At 43.2% G+C, this 20917-nt stretch overlaps 2 protein-coding genes across 4 annotated transcripts in view; one reads left to right on the forward strand and one right to left on the reverse strand.

The window, feature by feature from the left end:
* The window catches only part of LOC118085187 (septin-10), a 54685-nt gene that overhangs the window by 9434 nt on the left and 24334 nt on the right, over positions 1-20917 (forward strand). Inside the window, exon 1 of one of the 3 annotated variants that reach the window (XM_060273397.1) lies at positions 17682-17916. The exons of 1 other annotated variant lie outside the window; for it this stretch is intronic. In XM_060273397.1, coding sequence (XP_060129380.1) covers positions 17887-17916 — 30 coding nt within the window. In that variant the 5' untranslated portion in view covers positions 17682-17886. Of the gene's footprint in view, positions 1-17681; positions 17917-20917 lie in introns of those variants that run through there. One more of the 3 variants, XM_035115528.2, reaches the window with a different exon arrangement.
* SOWAHC (sosondowah ankyrin repeat domain family member C) lies at positions 2991-17396 on the reverse strand. The gene has a single exon (XM_035115523.2). The coding sequence runs from the start codon at positions 17153-17155 to the stop codon at positions 15599-15601; it is 1557 nt and encodes a 518-aa protein (XP_034971414.2). The 5' UTR covers positions 17156-17396; the 3' UTR covers positions 2991-15598.

The following is a 20917-nucleotide window of genomic DNA, read 5'->3' on the forward strand; positions in this document are numbered from 1 at the left end:
GTGTGAGATAGCCTAAATACATCCCTAATATCTACATTTAAAGCATGGCTTCCCCCCAAAGAATCCAGGAACTGTAGCATACCTGTTACAGAGGTACTATTCTCAGCACCTTTAGAAACTACAATTCCCAGTATTCTTTGGGAGAAGCCATGTGCTTTAAATATATGGTGTGGATGTGACCCTAGGATGAGGGTGAAGGATTTGAAACTGCTTTGACTTCCAAATAAGGATTGGGTGTTAAGTGTCACAAAACACATGCCTGGCTTTTGTCCTTAAGAATAATTTGAGAGCGCCTAAATGCATCCCTAAAATCCTTGTTGGGGCCAAAAACACTGAAAAAATGATGACTTTACTGAGAGAAACCAATATGGGAGACATATAGGCAATATAAGTTTTAAGGAGCTGGATAAATCTCTGGCACTTGTCTGCAATTAGTTACACTTCTACAGGCTATTCTAAGCATTTTGCTAGGCCTTGATGTTTGCTGAGGCAAAAGAAAAATTTAGTTTGCTGAAGTTCTGATCTTGGAAAGAAGCTTCAGTATTAAGAGTTTCAAAAGCTAAATCCTTTTCTTCTACATAAAGCTGAAATATATAGATTAGAATATTGTTTGTTTGTTTGTTTGTTTGTTTGTTTTAGCAAAGAGAGGAAGTTAGAATGTTCCAAACAAATCACAGTTAGCATTGTTAGAAGATTATGTGCTATGATTTATTAGGAGGCTATCATCAGTCTCTCCTACTTGTGAATGATACTGAAAGTTGGCTAAGCAGCAAGTGGAAAGGTCAGAATAAGTGGGTTGTTGTTTTTCAAGTGTTGCAATCTTGTTTCTCAGTGTGAATGAATAAAAATACAATGAACTTTGGGCCTATTTGGGATGTCAGTTCACCATGTGGTTGGGAAGTTAATCCAACTATTTTCGGGAAAGGAAGCATTCAAGTAGCATCATGTCTGTCATGCCACTGGTGTGTTCATGCATCAGAGGCTACTGTGCTGCTTGGGTGGAGCACATTAAAAGTTACTATGGTAACCACACAGTCTGACTCAGGGCTTTCAACTTGTTTTGTATGGTTATTATGATATCCCTCCACTCCCAATCTACAGGGAGCTTGTGTAAAGCAGAGTTAGGCTCGTGGGATCCACTTTGTTTTCTACTAGGGCCACAAGATCCACCAATGACGCCAATGCAAAGAAGCGAATCTGGGTAGAATTAAGGAACAGAATACAGTATTAATTCAGAATGAAGAAGTCTTGCCAATCTATCATCACAGATCTGTCAATAGACCCCATTCAGCACCAGCACCACCTGTTGTAGACTTCCCTCTGTGCAATGCTGGCGCAATTTTTAAAATCATGGGCTAAAGTAATACATGAGCCACCTCCCAGTATTTGTTATGGGAGATTACAAGCACATTGAATAACTCCACTTCTTGTCCATTAGATAACTTGGGTGTGTACCCAGAAAGGCAGTTAAGTATTGTACCAGATGCATTGCATGAACCATCTAATACATGTTTGTGCAGGGCAGGAGCAAGCATTGTTGAGGTCTATGGAACTTACTTTCAGGTATGCATTTATAGGATTGCAGCCTTGGCCTCCCTTCCTTACCCTGTAAAAATAATGGGTTCTGCCTAGACTCACTTTGCTAGGAATTTGCTCAACTGCAACCACAATGCAGATTAGTCACCCCATAACTTACTTAACCAATCTTTTATTAACACAGAGATTATGCAGCATGGTTATACTGCTGTAAGAAGCAGGGCATTTTGTATCTATCCAAATTTTATATAAAGCTGGAGGGACAGAACTTTGAAATGCTGAAGTGCATTATCCCATTGTGAAATTTTGTATTGGAACAGATTAGAAAACCAAGCAAATTCTAATCTACTGTAGTGATCATTTCAAGCACCCCAAGACATAGGAGGAATGTGGTTTTATGCAACAATAAAAAATTAAGCACTTCCCCTTCATCACTTACACAGCCCAACAAGACAATGACAAAAACCCACCGTCAGCATTCAAATCAATATGGTTAAACTAACCAAAACACCCACCCACCCCACTCACACAAGAAATCAAAGACCACCACAGCCATCCACAAAGGAACAACCACACTCTACGCCAACCCCCGACCTCTCTCAACAACAAAGGAGTACAAGCGAACAACAGAGAACCCGCACCAACAACGCTGACACTGAACCCCTACATATATCTAGGAAAACAGAAACATAGGCATCCCACCCCACCCACCTCTACCCCCCCTTCCTCCTAATGTCTCAACAAGCAAGATTGATGTATAACAATGGAAAAAATATGAGACACTGCATTACCTTTGTAAACCAAGAAAATCCTCAATAAAAAAATTAAAAAAAAAAAGAATGGAAGAAGGGGGGAAAAATTAAGCACTTTTAAGAACCATTGATTTAATTGAGGAATTTTTATGCCTGCCTTCTTTCTTCGACACATATCCCATTTGTCTTAGAAGCAAATTAGATTCAACAGGCCAAGCCACATTTCTCTACTCCATTCACACCTAAAAGCAAGAACTAGGGGTCTAGTTTTTATAATAAAAGTTGTGGACACCAAGATGGGGAGCCTATGGCCCTTCAGCTGGACTCCCAACTCCCATCAGCCACAGGGAGCATTGCCAAAGGGTCAGGGATGATGATGGCTGCAGTTCAGCAGCAACTGATGGGCCACAGGTTCCTCTTCTCGGGTGGATGTAGGTGAGGAAGCTGAACCATCCCCTTCCCTCTCCTTACTTTACCACTTCAGGTAGTTTTCTCCTCTGCTTTGGCTGAGAAATACTTTAAGCAAGAGTGTGTGGTGGCATAGCAAGGTGATGCAGGCGAGGGTTGAGCTCCCCTCACCTGCACATACCTTTGGTAAAAATCGGGCACCTTTCGCCTCATATTCAGACATGTGAAGAACAAACATGGCTGGCCTCATCTTGCCTCCATTGATCAATAGCAGTGAACATGTTAGTCACTATACTGTAAAAAAAGTGTAGGGAAGAAGAAACTCTTCTGCGTTCACAGTGTAACCAGCATGCAGATCCCTTAAATATCTTAAACGGGGCCCAAGGAAGGTACACTGGTTGCTAAAGGAACAGTGAACTCTATTCTCTTGGATTTTTCTGTTACTTTTCCTCTGACAAAAGCTCCCCATAGCAGTGGTCCCCACCTCCTCCCATACCAGTTAACATCAAAATGCTGTCTTTGTTTAGAGAGTAGGTGTAGTAGTAGTTTTCCAGAGATGGGCAGGAATGAGGGAATTGTAAGAGCGTTTCTGCTTTCATTGTTTATCAATTCTGTGGCGAACCCTTGTTTTAATCAGTACCATTGTGCTCTTAAATGCATACCCTGCTGGACTACCAAACAAATCAAAATTTTGCATTTGGAATAAACTATGGGAAATGGATTTGCTCTCTGACTACTATAAGGTGTAAGCCAAAGTTCTTTGGGTTTCTGAGCTTTCAGCAGAGAGAAGCATGGCCTACTTTATCAGAATTTTCTCTAAAGCCATGGAATCTTGCTTTATTCTTAAACTGAAAGCTAGAAGCCTCAGGAAGATTCTGCACAGCACACACATACCTGCCTGCTTTTCCTCTTTGAATGGTTGTTGACTAACCATGTTTATCTGAAAGCTGTCAGGGAGTATCTTCAGCTGCTTTATGTTTCCAGCATAATGTCTTGAAGCAGCAACTGTGGCATCATCTTGGAGAAATGTGCAAGTTCCATAGTTTAATGATGCACATTAAGCTCATGCATATCTTTTCAGGAAAGATGGATACCGTTTACAACTTGGCTTTAAAATTGTATTGGTCCACGCCACCCTAATCTCTGAGCAGTGCTGGATTCCAGGAGTTCCAGGGTTTGGTTCCCTCGGAATGAGGGACAGTGGAGACTGTGGTGCCTTCAAGATATATGTTTTATTTGCACAACCTGAGCCTAACCTGAGACATATAACACCCCAAGAAGGTATTGCTTCTCCCCTAGCCACAGCCTTGGATTCCAGCAGAAGTCAAGCATGTCTCCTTCACCGGCTTTAGCCTGCAGCCTGGTTCTAGCTCAAACACACAATTCTGACTGACAGGTATCCTTTTAATTACCAGCCGGTTGAGGGAGCTTCCTTTGTTACCTTAACAACCCATACTTAGGCAATTGCCAAGAAGCTGTCCTGGCAATTCCAGCAATTGAATTCTTGCTGGATCCAAGAATTGGAAAGGATTCAGGCTCACAACATTTTTAAATTGTTGCAACCTGCACTGGAACTTCATTGTGAAGGGCAGGTAAGAAATCAAGTAAATTATACATACATACAAACTTGAAATAAAACTGGAAGTTTTAAAACATACTGTGTGTGAGTCACTCTGGCATACATTCAAAGGATACTGAGCACTGTAGTTTGTTAAGAGTTGCTGGGAACTGCAACTCTGTAAGGGGCAAACTACAGTGCCCAGTATTATTTGAAGGGGGGGGGGGGAAGTGCCTTAAACGTATAGTGTACCATTTTAAGCTCTTAATGTGTACACAGCCTCCCTACACCCCAATAACTTCAAATGTGCTTTAAAGCAATAGTGTATACAGTATTGTTCTTTTTCTCAATTCAGATTGAAGCTGGTTTGGGGGAGGGAATGCATCAAAGTGCACTATTTAATAATAATAATAATAACAGTATCAAGATAGATATTGATTGTGGTTAATGCCATGTGTATACTGCTTCTTATAGCAGCAGTAGGAGCACACAAGCTGCAGAGTCAATGGGAGCATGTACACAGCCAAAGAGAGGAGGCAAGTAGCAGAGGGAGACCTTTATCAGTTGCCATGTCAGGTTGTGTATCCATTGCAATGTCCAGAGGAGGAATGATCATTGGGAGGAGTGCAGAGAGAAGAAACACCATGGTGCACCAGTAGCAGAAAAACCGGACGCCTTCATCTGCCCCAGCTGCAACAAAACATGTCTCTCCCATATCGGTCTCTACAGCCAGAGCAGGCGCTGCAACCTTCCAACAGTTTGATCTCACCCCTAAAGGCAAACACTCCTCCATTGTCTTCCAAGTCAGACAGGTAATAATAATTAATAATACTATTATTATTTATTATATAATTTATTATTTGTACCCTGCTCAGATGGCAACAATACAAGACTATTTGAATATACTATATTTTTTTCCTGAGAACAATCAACTCTCACACTCCTGGAATGGTTTTCCACATTTGGGATGTGTTTTCTGTACCATTTTGCACTACTATGAGGGGAAGCAAACTAAAGTTGCTCACAGCAAGTAGGTTCCTTGGAACCTTGACCTAGGTTCCTTAGAAATTCAAAATGTGATATCACCCTCACTGTAAACATTAGAGAGCTTCTATGACTCAGTAACAGCAGGGCTATCATTTAGGGCAGGTAGTTCAGACCACAGGAGCTCTTAAAATGTTTATCCTAAGATAAATCTAAACAAAAAGTAATTTCAATAAAAATACTGTAGTAACTTTTTTTGTTTTTGCGATTTGCTCTTACACACACACACACACACACACACACAGCATTTCTGTGAATATTTCCACCAGCACATAATGAACACTGAAATAACAGTGCAGAGGGATTGAGGTTTATTGGCGATGGATTAAGAGTTAAGCATTGGTCAGGCTAGCTTATCTAATTTAAAAGCTGTTGGGGGCAAGATGCCAGATCTCATGCTGATGGTTCTGTGACTCTGACCAGCTGTCTACTCTGTTTAGCTTTCCCAAAAGGCTGTTGTGGCCATAGTAGCATTCAGAATTGCTTCCACATGCAAAACCTTTTCAAACAACAATGGGTTTGTTTTCCTTCCCTGTTTGTTTAAATAGTTGGGGGATCCCACCAATTATAGCAAGTCATGCTTTGAATGTTCACTGTGTTGTCATATGAGGTGTATCTGGGGTTTATCGAATAACTGCAGGGACCTGGCTGCTGAAGCCTGCTTCTCAAATCTTGCTCTTTTGAATACTCCCAAACCATCACAGATCTACTTAAGAGCTTTATGTGCCTTTCCCTGAGGGATCCAGCTTTATTTTGGAGAGGAATATTGTGCTGCTTCCCTCCTTAAACTCTCCTTTCTCATAAGTTTAAACAAAACAGAGATTGAGCTTCAGCTGTCACTTCAAATCAAACAAGAAAGAATTATGTGACTATGTAAATGAATGTGCATTGATTGGCTTTATACACCTTTAAATAACATTTTGGGAATCTCTGAAGACGCATCTATGCAAATATCACACAAGACCAGTCCTTTGAGGGCAGATTTTAGCAGTAGAGGAGGGTACGGCATCGTTTTGAATAATATCTATCTTTTGGCCATGTAGATATTGTACAAATAGATATTGTACCAATTCAGAGCACATGCATATTTACGGTTTAAGAGCTTACAAAAGGTGTGCCAAATCATAACACCTTGAGAGATAAATGCTAGATGGACAAAAGCTGTGTATGTGTCACTGTTTCACTCCCACCAGCTAGCTCCACCATCCCAAGACTAGCTACAATGCATCCAAAATACCAAAAAAAGAGGCAACATGTCGACCAATTCCAACGGGCGAAATATATATCTATTTTTATCTTTATAAACTATAATGACATATGATGACAGTGACCCAAGGTAATCATACTGTTTCGCTTCGGTCTTCTTCAGTTTTTTAACTACAAAAAAATAAATTGAATAAATATATATCATTAATTATGTCATACATTATATTAAGGCCAATGGCCAGCATGAACACGAGTCTATACAGTCCATAATATCTTAACATTGAAAAAATACAGAAAAATACAAATTATATTACTTTCAGGATCTTGAGGTTGCATGTAACTCTAAAATTTCAATAGCCTTGATTAACTAGGGTGTTACCTGTGGTGGAACTGTATATTAAGCTTTCCATTTCCTGCTTCAGGCAGCAGGGGTTACATATGTGTATGACCCCTGTTCCGCAGATTGTATACAAACACTAAGGTATGTTTTATTTTTGTATTTTTTTGTATTTTTTCAATGTTAAGATATGGATGTGTTCCAGCTGCTTTAGAGCTGTAGTCCAAAACATATGGAGGACACCAGGTTGGCTAAGGCTGCTGCAGAAGGAATAATTGTAGGCTAGGGAATAAGAAACAACAACACTGTGCTTCAACGCCCCATCTCTGCCTTTTATTTTTTTTAAAGAAAGATAAGCTGTGACCTTTTCAGTGAGTTTACAAAATGATTTCTGAACAGCAAATAGTCGTAATCAACACATTCCAGTAACTATATTATATATGAGTGCTCTTTACATGTTCCAGCTCAGAATTGCAACATATCAGCAAATGCTTTCTGTTTGGAACATGAGTGGTGTTCTTTTTCCCTGACCTCAAATATTTCCAGACTCTTAAAGGCAGAGTGCTGATTCTTAATTCTGAAAATTGGGTTGGCGGTTATGGCTCTTATAAGAATTCATGTGTACACATGCACACCAAATCCCAGTTGTGATCAAGATGGCTTTTTTTAATCAGAAAAAGCCACCAATATCCAACACAAAACATGTTTTGAACTCAGATGGCTCATCTTCAAAAACTACTTGCTGATGATTATTATCACATTTAACATTTGTATAGTGTTTTCAACTGTTCCAAAGCAGTTTTTGTGCACCGTCTAGTTGTAAGGCCACAGACCACCTAGTGAGCTCATGGTAGAGATAAAGCAAATTAGGCTTTAGGAGGTACTTTTTTTCATATGTCAATCTATTAGCCACTGCACTACACCCATTCTTCACTGAGAGCTAAAGAATAAGAAGAGAGAAGAGGAATCAATTCAGCCTGAAATTCCTTACAGAACACCCAGCAACACTCAAAGCATGTCAAGCGTAAGATTCTATTTAAATAAATTTCTAAGCACCTTTGGGACTTTCCTTTTTGGTGTATGGTTTAGCAATGCAGTCCTATATCATCAAAATAGTTGGGACATGTGGTTGCCTCCAGGACAAGAGACCAAAGAAAACCCAGGTGCTTAATAAATCCTTATCAACAAAGTTTTCATGGATTACTTAGTGGGGATTTTTACAACTGCACTTAGGGGAATTTCAGTTTTGTTTCATTCTCCAACTTCTCCCTTTTATGTTCCCTCTCTCTGGTTTTCCAGCACCCACCACCTACACGTAATTGAATCACTGGTGATAAACAAAAACAGGTATTTTTAGAGAGCATGTAGCAGGAAAAAGATGAAAACATGCAAGCCGACTTTGGCAAAGAAAGTAGGTTAGAACAGTACATAGTTTCACATATCCTATTTATTTACATGTGAACGATGAAGTCTATGTTACTACTGTACTAGTTTTATTTTCCTAACACCTGTGATGCCAAAATTATTAGGTACATGATATTCATAAATGTTCAGCAACATGATAAATTGTATATGTGGATGATATACAAAAGGAAGTGAAAAAACGCTTCCTGAACTCATTCCATTGAGAGCTCAGGTAGAAAATTCAATTTCTTGCTATTAAAAGCCTATTCAGGTTGCTCATCGGACTTAAGCAGTGCCTGCCAGATCAGGCCAATGGCACGTCAGACTCCTATATTCTTGACAAGCAGGTTTGACTCATTTCCAGGTTGCTACTTGACCAAAACACACCGTATAGTTTCATTAGGAAAGAATGTGAGCTGGAGCTGTTTTTATTTTGGATTTCTTCAGTAAAATTTATAGTAGAATGAAGTAGAGCTTAATCAGGGTTACACACACACACACACTTAATAAAGTTGACCTTTAACATACTGGGAAGCTATTCAACCTTTGGCTAGGATATCAAACATCTATTGTTCATCGCGTGCATGTTAGGAAATGCTTGCATTTTTCATCAGTGACTCATGCATTTATTTAATACAGAATTAATGCTTAAATGTGGCTTTTAGATTTATGTTGCCTTAGGATTACAGAACTAAAGGGAGACATACTCTGGCCTCTGCCACCAGTCAGTTTGCTAAGAGCCAATGGCAAGCTGCACACACAGCTTCCCCAATGGATTTCCATGGCAAGAGTAGACACCAACTTTAACCCATCCATTAGCCAATGAAGGAGCAGCTGCCAGGAGCTTGCTTCCTCTTCCCAATGAGAAAGCACACACTGCTCCAACTACTGGTACCAGTTGCCTGGGACTGCAGAGCTGAGTCTGAGCTCTTCCTCCAGGCAGGTGATTTGGGAGTGAAGTTGCACCCCCCCTCCATCTCAGGAAGCACTGTTGCTCCAGTGCTTGCCTTCCTCTGCTCTTCCTTTTTCATTGTGTTATGCTACATCTATGGGTAGGGATGGCCTGAACATGTTCATGCATGTGCTGTACTTTATAAATATTGAATAATAGTTGCTTGAACCATGTTGCTCTCAACAGTACATGTTAATCTAAAACCAGTGACATAATTTTTGAATGCTGAAAACCAGAATGGAACACATACACTTTAGCAAGTGTTGTCCTTTCAATTGTGCATTAGTGATGCAGATACACTACAGTATACTGAATGAATACTTTGTCTTAATCACAGGTGCAGATGTAGGTGCAGACAGATACCTGTGTGTGAACTGACAGGAGTCCATAAAGAACTGGAGCAAATAATGATGAGAAAAGATGACATTCTAACCTTTACAGAAAATTCAGTATTAACAGATCCAAGTATATAGATAGTATCAATTCAATAACTCTAAATAAAAATACATCACAAAGATAATCCAAGAATGGTGGTGGCAGTGCAAGGGGAGGGACTCAAATTTGTTAAACAAGACCAGCAAATCTTAGAGCCATGTTGTGAAACCCCACCACACATGTTGACTTGTCAGACATTGAGCAAAAAGCTCCATATAGGATGCTTAACCTAAAGAAAAACATGGATATAATGAAAATAATAGCACCTTGCCTATCCTAATTGAGTGTGGGAGGGTCATAATTTATCCAAGTTGTGATCTCTCAGATCTGAGCCAAGAACGCGAAATAATCCACAGATGAGTAACTGATACAAAATTAAATGTCACTAAAGGTGGCCTAGGCAATTAGTACTACTGTATGTGGTTATTACAAGAAAAACTCAATATCTTTATTCCATCCCCACAACTACAGCATTGCTGCAGATCATTATTAGAAGAGTAGGCACAATACAAACATAACTCCACAATAAAAAGAACATGACATTTTATTTCATTGAAAGTGATGTTTTTACAGTGATTCTTCACTCAACCATTCATTCAGGCACATATTAAAATTTGTTTTCACCAATAGTCTTAGAGACAATTATACCACAAAGGATTCAGGTATGAGGTAAAAATAATGATAATCTAGTTCTGTACATGCTTGTTTAGAATAAAATCCCAATGATTTCAGTGGGACTTGCCAAGTTAGCAGACATTAGATTGCAACTCTATTATTTCACACTTCTATCAGAAAGAGATAGCTGAAAATGTGTACCGTTTTTATTAAGGTTAGACTCCAATTTTGTACCACACCATACCCAGTGACATGTACAACATTTAAGTGTTGGTGTACTGGTAAAGCCACAAATACCAATACAATACAACTGTTTTCTTCAGCAGAAGCATTTGATCTGAAGAAACACTTTTAAAATGCAGTGACGAGAGAATGTGAAGTCAATAGGTAAAAAAACTTAATTTAATTGGAAAGTAAAGTATATGCTGGCCACCTGTAAATATAGAATATGTCTAATGCGGAACTTTGCTAGCGTTCTACATTATTTGTGCAATTTAATTCTGAAGTTAATCTGAGTGAAATCTGTTGAAGATACTACAAAAAAGGGAAGAATCTTCATGTGCATCTTCCACCCATAATTCAGCTGTACTCAGCTGTATTACTAGGCTCCCAAATAGGATTTGTCTAACCACACTGAACAGGAGCAGAATGCAATGTTCCTTCTTTAGTCCTCCCTTAACTGAGTGGGTTAACAAACCACTGAGCAGCAGGCTTAGCATTGCATCTGAGCCAGCACACGTATGAAGCATTAGAAGAAAAAACAAACCATGAATGCTGGTCTAGATGTAATACCAAGCTGGCTGATCTGTGGTTTGTTATCCACACAACTAAGGAAGACGCAAATTGGAAAAAGTATGATTCAAAAAAGCATAAGTTGTGACTTAGTGTTATGTCCAAACACAGCCATAGAAATAGAAACCCCAATACTATGACACCAAAAGCCAGTTCTTCACCAGAAGTTACCCTGTGACAAATTCCCCTTCAGTTGTGGGAGAAGGAACATACTGTACTGTATACAAGAAAGCCCCACAGTATTAAGTTAGTGTTTAGAATCAAACTGTTGCACTTTATGATTTTTACTAGTAAACGTTTGGAATTGTACACTATGATGCAGTTTCACATAATATCTACCAATTATTGTATCACTAGTTTATGACTGAGCCCTTAGTTAGTGAACAAAGTTGCTGAAATTGCTATAGTACCTTAAGTAACAACACTCCAAGAATCTAAAAGATAAAAAATCTCTATAATCAAAAACTAAAGGCTAACAGTATATGCAAGTTTTTGTATTTATCTCTTAGATCAACATTTAAATACAGTACCTATAAAAATACAACATTGTGACAGCTATACCAGTACTTTAAATTTGGCAGACAGTCAACATTTAAAAATAGAATGGTATGGAACATATTCCTCTTAGAGATCATACAAGAAAGCTGAAGTTAGCAATATTCAGGTTATTTTAAATAAACCTGCAAGGATATTCTACTTCAGACAGTATTCTGCACTGCAGAATTGTCAAGCTCTGTATCATTTGCTACAAAGATTAAACATCTAGTGCTGTAGTGCAGAGTGACACTTTGGAACATTTCTTTTGCTACAATAAGTTACATGTTGGCAGAAAGATGGAGACACCACTGGCATCCTTCCTATTGAAATGTGAGTGGAAGTGCTCAATACACTCCTCTCTTCTGTACTGTAGTTTGCTTTGTTTTACAAAAGGCACGTGTAATTATAGCTTACAAATTAAAACTGATACTGCCTTTGCATTTGTTCTAGCTTGTGTGCATACAGAAGAGGCTTGTACAATAAGTTGTTCTTCATCATTCAGTTTCTTCCAGTAAGGATTTTAGACAGTGGCCTCATTCATGCATAATACAAACCAAATTGTGGTTTAGTGTGAACAAGCAAGTTTGTTGGTATATAGTGAGAAAATAATTTGCCACTTTGTTCCTCCCATATAATTTGGAGCAGAGTTATGACTTGGCTTTATGTTTCAGTTGAACCTGGTCTTATGGCTTGCCTCGCTTCAAGCAAACTATGACCAAGGTTTGTTATTGGCTTGCCACTAGGGGTTTGTATCCCAGGTTGGGATATAATGCTAAGCCAAACCATGGCTTAGCCCCCAGTAGCATGACAGCAGCAGGAACAAAGTGGCTGTGTTTTTCTCACCGTGTACCACCATGCCTGCTTCTTCTAACCCATAATTTGGCTTAGCACTACATGCTAACAAATGAGGCCAGTATCAATGGCATGTTTTGTAAGCAGTTTGACTTCATAACTTTTGTCAGACTCCTATCAGAGGCAGAGCTAGCTGCTCTGGCACCGTGGGGGTGGGGCGAGCTGCCCATGGGGGCAGTGCGATGGCACCCACAGCAAGTGTCCCAGGGGGCGCCACCCATGGCTATGTCACACACCCCAGGAATGACACCCAGGGTGGGCTGCACTACCCGCACCCCCCTTCCTCCGTCAGTGACTCCTATCACTGACCTTTTGGAAGAATATAATAAAAATGTTCACAACACAAAAGTTTTTCATATTCCTGTTTATATGTACCCTAAGCATTGCTTGGATTTATATAGTCTATCAGGAAGTTAAAGCTGCAGTTACTGAAGAGGTTACTCAGAAGTTTCAGATATTAATTCAAGTGGATATGCAAGCTGCAAAGAATTTGCACATGGCCTCTTGTTATGCTTCTGCCAAAGAGTAAGTTGTGAAGAGAGAGAGTGTTCGCTTAAATACACATTCTCCTTAGCAAAACATCTAAAATGGCACAGTAAGAGGCCTTGCACAACTACTGTGGTTTATGGAACCTCACATGATAACATCCAAAGCTGCTTTCATAAACAGTACTGTTCATATTCCATGGTTTAAAAACAGCTTCTAATTCCCTTAGATAAGTGTTTAACATAACAGTTCCAAAGTATCTGAAAATCTGAGAAACATGCTTTAGCATTTACTTGGCAGCATTTTGACTTTTATATTCATTTCAGCAGCATCAGAGGTCCAGCCCCAATATCCTTATTGTTGAAGAGAAAGTGCTTATACCACAGATCTCTTATTCATGTTTTGCTAGAACTGTTGACTTTTGAACAGTTGACATTGGGAACTTCCCCTCAAATATTATTCTTAGTATTTTTAAAGCATTTTTTTTCAAGTTTCAAGCTATAAAGTTTTGTTGGTGCTTTTCTACAACACATTTATTCCCTGTTCAAAAGAGGGAACGGTTAAGTAACTTTCATGCCAAGGAAGACATAAGAAAGCTTCCAAGACATTTTGTAACAGGCTCCAGCAAGCACAATCCATGTGCTCTTATATTTACATGCATTATCCATTGTACTTGATGTGCATAAGCTTGCGCACATGACATTTCACATTCAGTAACTGGAGAACACATGTGCAATGGTCATATCAAACCCCATAATTATCCTCATATACACACTTAACACAACAGACACTGTTTCCACTGGTGTACCACTGGTGTCCCTGTGCTGCTCCTGATCTCTGGATCACACAGCAAGTGTGTTTCAGAGTGTAAGGGAATCCATTTAATGAGAACACTATATGGGAATTTTTTGTTATAGTGCTATGAATGTCTCCTGCTCATACCTTCTGAATAAAACATGTCTTTCATTATTAATGGTTAAATGCACTAGCACTTTTCTTCAAGATAAACCCAAATGACATGTTCAGACGCCATACAAGTGGAAGCCAGCTCACACAACCAGTCTCTTTCCTCCTTTAGTACCTGAAAAACTGCTCCAGAGGGTTGGAAGGTCTTAAACACTCTGGGAAGTGTAGTACTGGGCTAGAGTAAGAGTGAGTAATCACCTGAAATCGGGTGGAAGTGAAGATTCTTTTGGGACAAAGAGGGATTGCTAGGGCTGCAGAGGGGAAGGAAGAGAAAGATGGGTTGCAGAACCTGTCTTCTGTACAGGCAACCATTGTGTGCACTTAGGAGCTAGCATACAAGATTGCTTCTTAAAGATTCTATAGTAAATTCGTCTGCAGCAGTCTCCCATCGAACAAGAATGAAACAAGCCCTTTCTAGAGCTGATGGAGGAAAAGTCTCACTGAGCACATAGCAGCATAGCTCTCGCTCTCTTTACTTTGCAACTAATCATTTAACAAATTAAATTATATTCAATTGCACCTCAACTAGATAGCTACTGAGAGCCCTGTCTCACAACAAAATAAAGTTACCTTCGGGTACTGTTAGCACTTCCAAGGCAATGTACTCAATAGGAAAAGTATGTTTAAAACTCAAAAGTATAAAAATAAAAAGGTGTACCTTTAGGTATAATCACTTTCCCTCTAAATTAATGGCCAACTTTAGTGCTTCTCAGTCACAAACTCAGCCTGTACTGTAGTTGTCAGGCAATGTTTTTAGAATACATACTCTTACCTATGCATTCTTAAACACTTGTCCCTTAGCATTAGGGCTAAACTATATGGTGTTAGGAAGGCACCACAGCATTTCCAATACTGTGTTTCCTTTGCCCCTTATGCATTGTAACACTCCCACTCCCTTCTACCTGGACTCAGAAATTGTTTCTGGCCAGGAGAAATCTTGTAACATTGAGGATTTCAAGGAAGAATTGGTAGCCATGGGAAAAGCTTAACTAAACTCCTGCCTGTTCACTTAGCTTCTATGAATGCCACCCACACTTGCATTCTCTTCCCTCTGTATAACACCAATAAATGACCCTACAATAGCTAAGGATCTCAAGTTAGGCCCTTACAAATATAGTTCTCATTGTGGAATGAACTTGTGTAATACCACTTCAGCAAAAGCTTGTGTAATTAATCTTCCATACTAATTTTTAAAAATGAAATCCTTCCACAGAGAAAACAAGATGTCAGAGGAAAAGTTAAAGCTTTGCCTTCTTCACATGGTAGTTTTCCATGTGCAGAGATTTTGCTTGTAGGTGAACAAGCCCTCATCACATGCAAGCCTTAAAGGTTCAACCTAGCCACACCCACCTCAGTAAGAACTGGACCATAAAAACCCTCCATACATAGCAGCTCCAGGGACTGTAACCAGACAAAACTTAATCCAAGTAGAAATATTTAAATCTCAAATGTTAAAGTAAAATAGTGTTTCAGTTAGTTTGGTGAGTTATTGAAATGCCAACAACCACAGTAGGCTACTAGCTAATGTTTGTTTACGCCCTCAAGTCCTACTCTGTATTTATCCTACCGTACTTAGCCCAGTGCCTGCCTAGCAGTTAAAGGCATTGTCCCAGGTAGATTTATCCTCAAACAGCTCCATCCCGGCAAAGGAAGTGGCATTAGACTCAGCCACCCACACACCCTGCCCCATTCAGGTACAAGAAATAACACTCCTTGTTCTACCCGAACACATTGGACTTAGGTCTGAGCTTGAAAGAGGATTTTAGGGACCTTTCTTCTTGACCTTCCTCCTCTGCATCCCCGCGGAAAGAAGGAGTGGTGTGGATGATCTGGGTCCGGAAGCGGATTTTGTTGAGCCGCGGTTTTATCCTCCCGCTGCCCGAGGTTTTCCTGCTCAGTTCTTTAGCCTTGCCGGGCGCTCCAGCCCCGTCTCCCGTCTCCCCATCGTCCCCGTGGTGGGGCAGGAGGTGGTGGGAGAGCTTATAGGAGATGAGGTTGGCCGGCAGCACCTTGGAGAGCCTCCAGCGCCCGCTGCCGTTGGTCGCTCCGCCGTCGGCCTCGTCCTGCAGGGCCCCCACCAGGCTGCGCACCTCGTCGGCGGTGCTGCGGCTCAGGTAGTGCGCGGCCTTGCGCCCGCTGTAGTCGCGCACGTCCACGTCGGCGTCGTAGGCACCCACCAGCAGCTTGACCACCTCCAGGTGCCCGTGCATGGCGGCCAGGTGCAGCGCCGTGTAGCCTCCGCTGGTGCGCGCGTTCACGTCCACGGGTAGCCGGTGCCTCTGCGCGAAGTTCACCAGCAGCGCCAGCAGCTCGTGGCGGCCGTGCTTGGCGGCCCAGTGCACGCACGTGAAGCCCGTGATGAAGTCCCGCTTGCACAGCAGCGACGGCTCGCAGCTCAGCAGGCCCTCTAGGCTCTCCCAGCGGCCGTCCGAAGCGCACAGCATCCACGCGTGCTCCAGGGGGTCCAGGGCCACCGAGGCGCCCGAGTTGCTGCCGCCCTCGTCCTCAGCAGAAGACGACGCCAGCGAGGCGCTGTCCGAGTCCCCCCCGCTGGCGGTGGAGCGGCTCCCGCGAGGGGCAAGCCCGCCGCCGCGCTTCAGCTGAGGGGAGCTGCCCAGCATCCGCTCGCGGAAGTTCTTGCGCGCGCAACGCGGGGTGGTGGCGGGGGCCGCCGCGGGGGCAACCCCCGAGGCGGCGGCGGCGGAGTCGTCCTCAGGCGGGGTCTCGCCACTGCCCGGCTCTGGCTCCCCGTGCTGAGAGCGGCTGTCCTCCTGCTCCTCTCTCCCCTCCTGGCCTCCTCCTCCTCCAGGGGTCGCCTGAGGCACCTCAGCGGCATCGGGCGCCTCAAGCTGCCGGGGTCCGCTTTCCTCCACAGCAACAGGGAGGCTCCTTTTCGCCGCCGCCGCCGCCACCTCCTCCTCTTCCTTCTGGGGCTCCCCCGCTTCTCGCCGGGCAGCTTCGCCATCTCCGCCAGGCTCGGGGGGCAGCCGGGGCCCCCCGGGTTCCTCAGCCGGCTCGGCGGCCACGACGGCAACGGCGACCCTGTACTTCTTCCTCAGCTGCACGTACTTGGCCCCGGAGCCGGGCTCTTGCCTCACGGTAGCCACGGCGTTGACCATCTCTTTGAAGCGCTCCCTGGCGCGCGAGCGGCGCTGCTGGTCGGGGGAGTTGAGGTAGCCTCGGAAGTGGTCCAACAGGTCGGCGTTGCGAGCCCGACCTCCCCGCTCCGATAGGAACTGAAGCACCGCGTCCTGGCTCGGCTCCGCTGCGGCCATCGGAGCGCAGAGGGACCCAACTGTCGCCGCCTCCGCCGCGCAGCGAACTGAAGGCGGCTCAGCGCGCGGTCGTCGCCTCCTCCCTCCTCGCGTTGCCCCATGGCATCGTCGCTAACATTTCCCTCAGGGCTCCTGAGGCGGCATCGCCAGGCTCAAATCACGGCGCCGACGTCAACGTCGTCGTCCTCGCCGCTCCCTGGCATTATACCCATTCCAGGCGCTCGCCGCCTCCCTCACGTGACGCCAGCCTGAGGGGGAACGAGGGCGGCGCCTACCGGCACAGTTTAAATTCGGAGGAGGAGGAGGAGGAGTCCGAGCGAGCGGCGCGGCCCTCTTGAGGGCGGGGCTGTTAATGTAAGTTATTAATGAATCTCGGCTCGCGAAAGCTTTTGGCTCCGCCCCCTATTTCTGAGCAGGAGGGGCGGGAGAAAGAGAGAGAGCGCGCAGGCGGGGCACGCCCCGTCCTGGGGCCGCGCCCAGCCCTTTTTTAATTTCTCCCGTTGACAGCAGACTCATCACTCCGCCTCCGCCCTCTCCCGACTTGCTATTGGTGGGCTTTTCAGCATCTCCTCTCGTCTCGGAACGTGATTGGCAAAGCGTTTCCCCCTCCGCTCCGCTCGCGAGGCGGCTCCTCACCGCCGGCTGCATTCCAGCTGTTGGGATTGGGAGTTGCAGCTCCTCCTCCATTCTTCTCTCTCTCTCTGGCGCGCGGTGACCCCTCCCCTCATGCCATGGCTTCCTCCGACCTGGCCCGGCAGATGGTAAGAGCTGCTTTTATCTAGCGCGGGATGGGTGGGTGGCAAGGATGCAGACCACCAATGGCGCTTCTGGGGATGTGATCCCATGTATGCTTCGCCCTGGGGTGGAACTGTGGTGGGCTTCCTCGGACGTAGAGAGAAGAGGGGGCTTGGGGTGGGTTTTTTTGGGGGGGGGAGAGCAGAAAAAGTGCAATTCCTGACGGATTTTTGGCGCGACTCAATCCGTTGCTTTCAGTTGGATAGCTCTGCATGTACGGTTCTTCGTGCAAGCTGCTATCGAACTTCTCCCGTCGCCTGCCTTCTTTGTGGTGGGATTCTGCAGGCTCCCTTCCTCCTTTTTTGCCCTGTCTGTCACAGAACCCCACCCCCAGCCGATCCCTTCCATCATGGTTGTATGCCGTTCCTCGTGCTTGCTAGTAAAAGGCATAAGGTTTCGGGCCACCCCCACCCCACTATGCAAAGGACAACTGGCTTCTTCACTTAGAATCGAAAGCCCCTTACCGTCTCTCAGTGACCTCATGAAAACGAAAATAGGAATAACGTCATAGCGAACTGTCCACAAGCAGGCTGAGCCTATGCATTTTTACTGAGAGGCCCGCCCCTACCCGCTTCCATAGACCATGTAGGAAAGTCAGTGTGTGTTGAATTGCATTAAGGTGTAGTCATATAATGGTGCAAGGTAGTTATAATAATTTTTTGCTCTTTGCTTATTATTATAAATTGTGCCATTTTTTTGCTTTCCCAAGCAAGTTTCTCCGAAACGAGTTCTGTGGTACATTAAAGACTACAGTACCAGATTTGTTGTGGCATCAGCTTTCCTGGACTACAGCTGAGCTTGCTCCATCACATGCAAGTTTTTGTTGCACTTTAGTTTCCATGAAATACCTTAGCACAAGGGTGTGGAATCTCTCTGGCCCTGTGTCTAAGCCCTTCTATCTGCCTTTGGGACATTCCCAAGCCACCCCTCCCTCCCAGGCCATGTTCCTTACTGGCTTTGCGTTACATCCTTCTTGGCTGTTTTCTTTTTCTTGACAGGAACATCTGCTTAATTCTGATAATACCTTTTGCCTAGGTGAACGACAAGGGTGTGTGCGTTTGTCAAAAGCAGCCTGCTGTACAAGCTTAAAATTTGCATTTCCTGCTCTGCCCACTTTTGTTTCTGGTCCTGCCTAACACTGACAGTGTGGTCCCCAGAAAGATCCCCAGAAGGGAATGCAGCTCTTTATCTAAGAAAGGCTCTCCACCCCTGGCCTGAGCACTTCCACTGTACTGTTTTCACAAATACGCATTTCCCATCCATTCATGAAATCCTCTGGTTATAACTTCTGCCAGTTGCTCCCAGCTGTATTGGATGTTGTTTAGGAGAACCCTAACTTCCATGTCAACTTAATTGGTAGCAGGATTAATTGAACATAGTGAAATTTACTTTGAGTAAAGTCTGGAGCTGAAAACTACAGGGAGGAACACGTGAGGAACGGAATGACTGGGAGAAGCAGGGGCCTGATAACCTGCAACTCAGAGGGTCAGTATGGGAGCATCAGCTCACCATGATATCTGGGCAACACCAGAACACCAGTCAACAAAAAGGACTGAAGTGTCTGCTTATTTTATAAAAATGAATATGGTGTTGTGAAAGGATGATACAGCAAGCCAGCAACTTACGCGGGGGCTACATTCCAGGTATCGCACCTAAAGCAAAAATCACATATAGTCAGAACACATTGAGTTCAATGGCAGTTGGGATCGCATATTGCAGGCATGTCCAACAGGTAGATCATGATCTACTGGTAGATCACTGGTTGTCTGCAGTAGATCACTGGCAGATCATTGGTTCCCCCCAAAGAAGCTGAACAACTGTGGCTCCCCTAAAAAAAGCTCAACATTTTACCTCCTCCCTGAAAAAAAAACTCAACAACTTTGACCTGAACCCCAAAAAGGGGGTTGATCACTGTCAGTTTTTAACTCTGTGAGTAGATCGCAGTCTCTTGGGAGTTGGTCACCCCTGGCATATTGTAATTTTTAGTCAGTGGGTAGTCCTAAAAATATCTGCGTTAATCAAATATAGGAATGATGCTTGGAAGGATTTCTGTGTATTGAAGTCATATCATAGCGAGTGGTAATCACACTGTTTCTTTTACCTGACTTGTTTCAAAGTTGTTTAGATTATCACCATTCTCAGTCATGGAGTTTGTCTGATTTGGCAGTATTCTGCATGTAATTATTCATTTGAAAACCCGTTAGTGCACAGCAAATTAATGCCTTTAATGCAGTGCAAAGTAAGGAACATGTCAGCACTGTGTTATGCTTAGGTCAGTATGCTTAAGGCTTCAACTCTGGCATGTTTTAATTCCATTGAACTGAGAATAACAATAAATTGTTTGTTATGAAGCACTATGATACATAAAGCAAAGTGAAGTGTTAAATCTGCATTCAGCATAACTGAATGTCCAGTGGGATTGTGCCCCAGTTTCAAGCATGTAATATAACAAAATATTTTGTGTGTGAAAAAGTCTATGAAAATCCATTTTTGAAGACACGGATGCTGTCCCAATTGGACACTGTTCTGGTGTGAGAAACCAAGACGGTATAATTTAGTCCATTATGAGAGGACACAAACAAAGAAGGCATTTTTATATCTGGAGTCCTGGCAGCATTTAGAATACATATATTGAGTTCATCTTTGACACAGATCCAGCTTGATGCAATTATACTGGCCCTGTGTAGCCACTCCGCCCCTGAGATGACTAACTGGTGCCAATTTGAAAAGGACAGCGTGGAGTAACAAAGCAGTGTCAGAACTGCTTGTTGTTCTAAGTCTAGACTCAAATTCTTCTTTAGAAATGTAGTCGTAAGTAGTTTTTTGTTATGTCAACAAGTTTCTGTTTGTGTATTGGGGTACTCACATCAGTGTGAATTCCCTTTTCACCCATTAGAAGAAGTAGATGATACAATAATAATCCTTTGTCTCTGTTGTGCAGGACAAATTATTGCTACTGTAGTTTTT

This window comes from Zootoca vivipara, chromosome 4, assembly GCF_963506605.1.
Source record: "Zootoca vivipara chromosome 4, rZooViv1.1, whole genome shotgun sequence".
Classification (NCBI taxonomy): domain Eukaryota; kingdom Metazoa; phylum Chordata; class Lepidosauria; order Squamata; family Lacertidae; genus Zootoca; species Zootoca vivipara.

What these genes read in the sequence shown, in the direction of transcription:
- SOWAHC (XM_035115523.2), bottom strand. Translation starts at nt 17,155, where the DNA reads ATGGCCGCAGCGGAGCCGAGCCAGGACGCGGTGCTTCAGTTCCTATCG.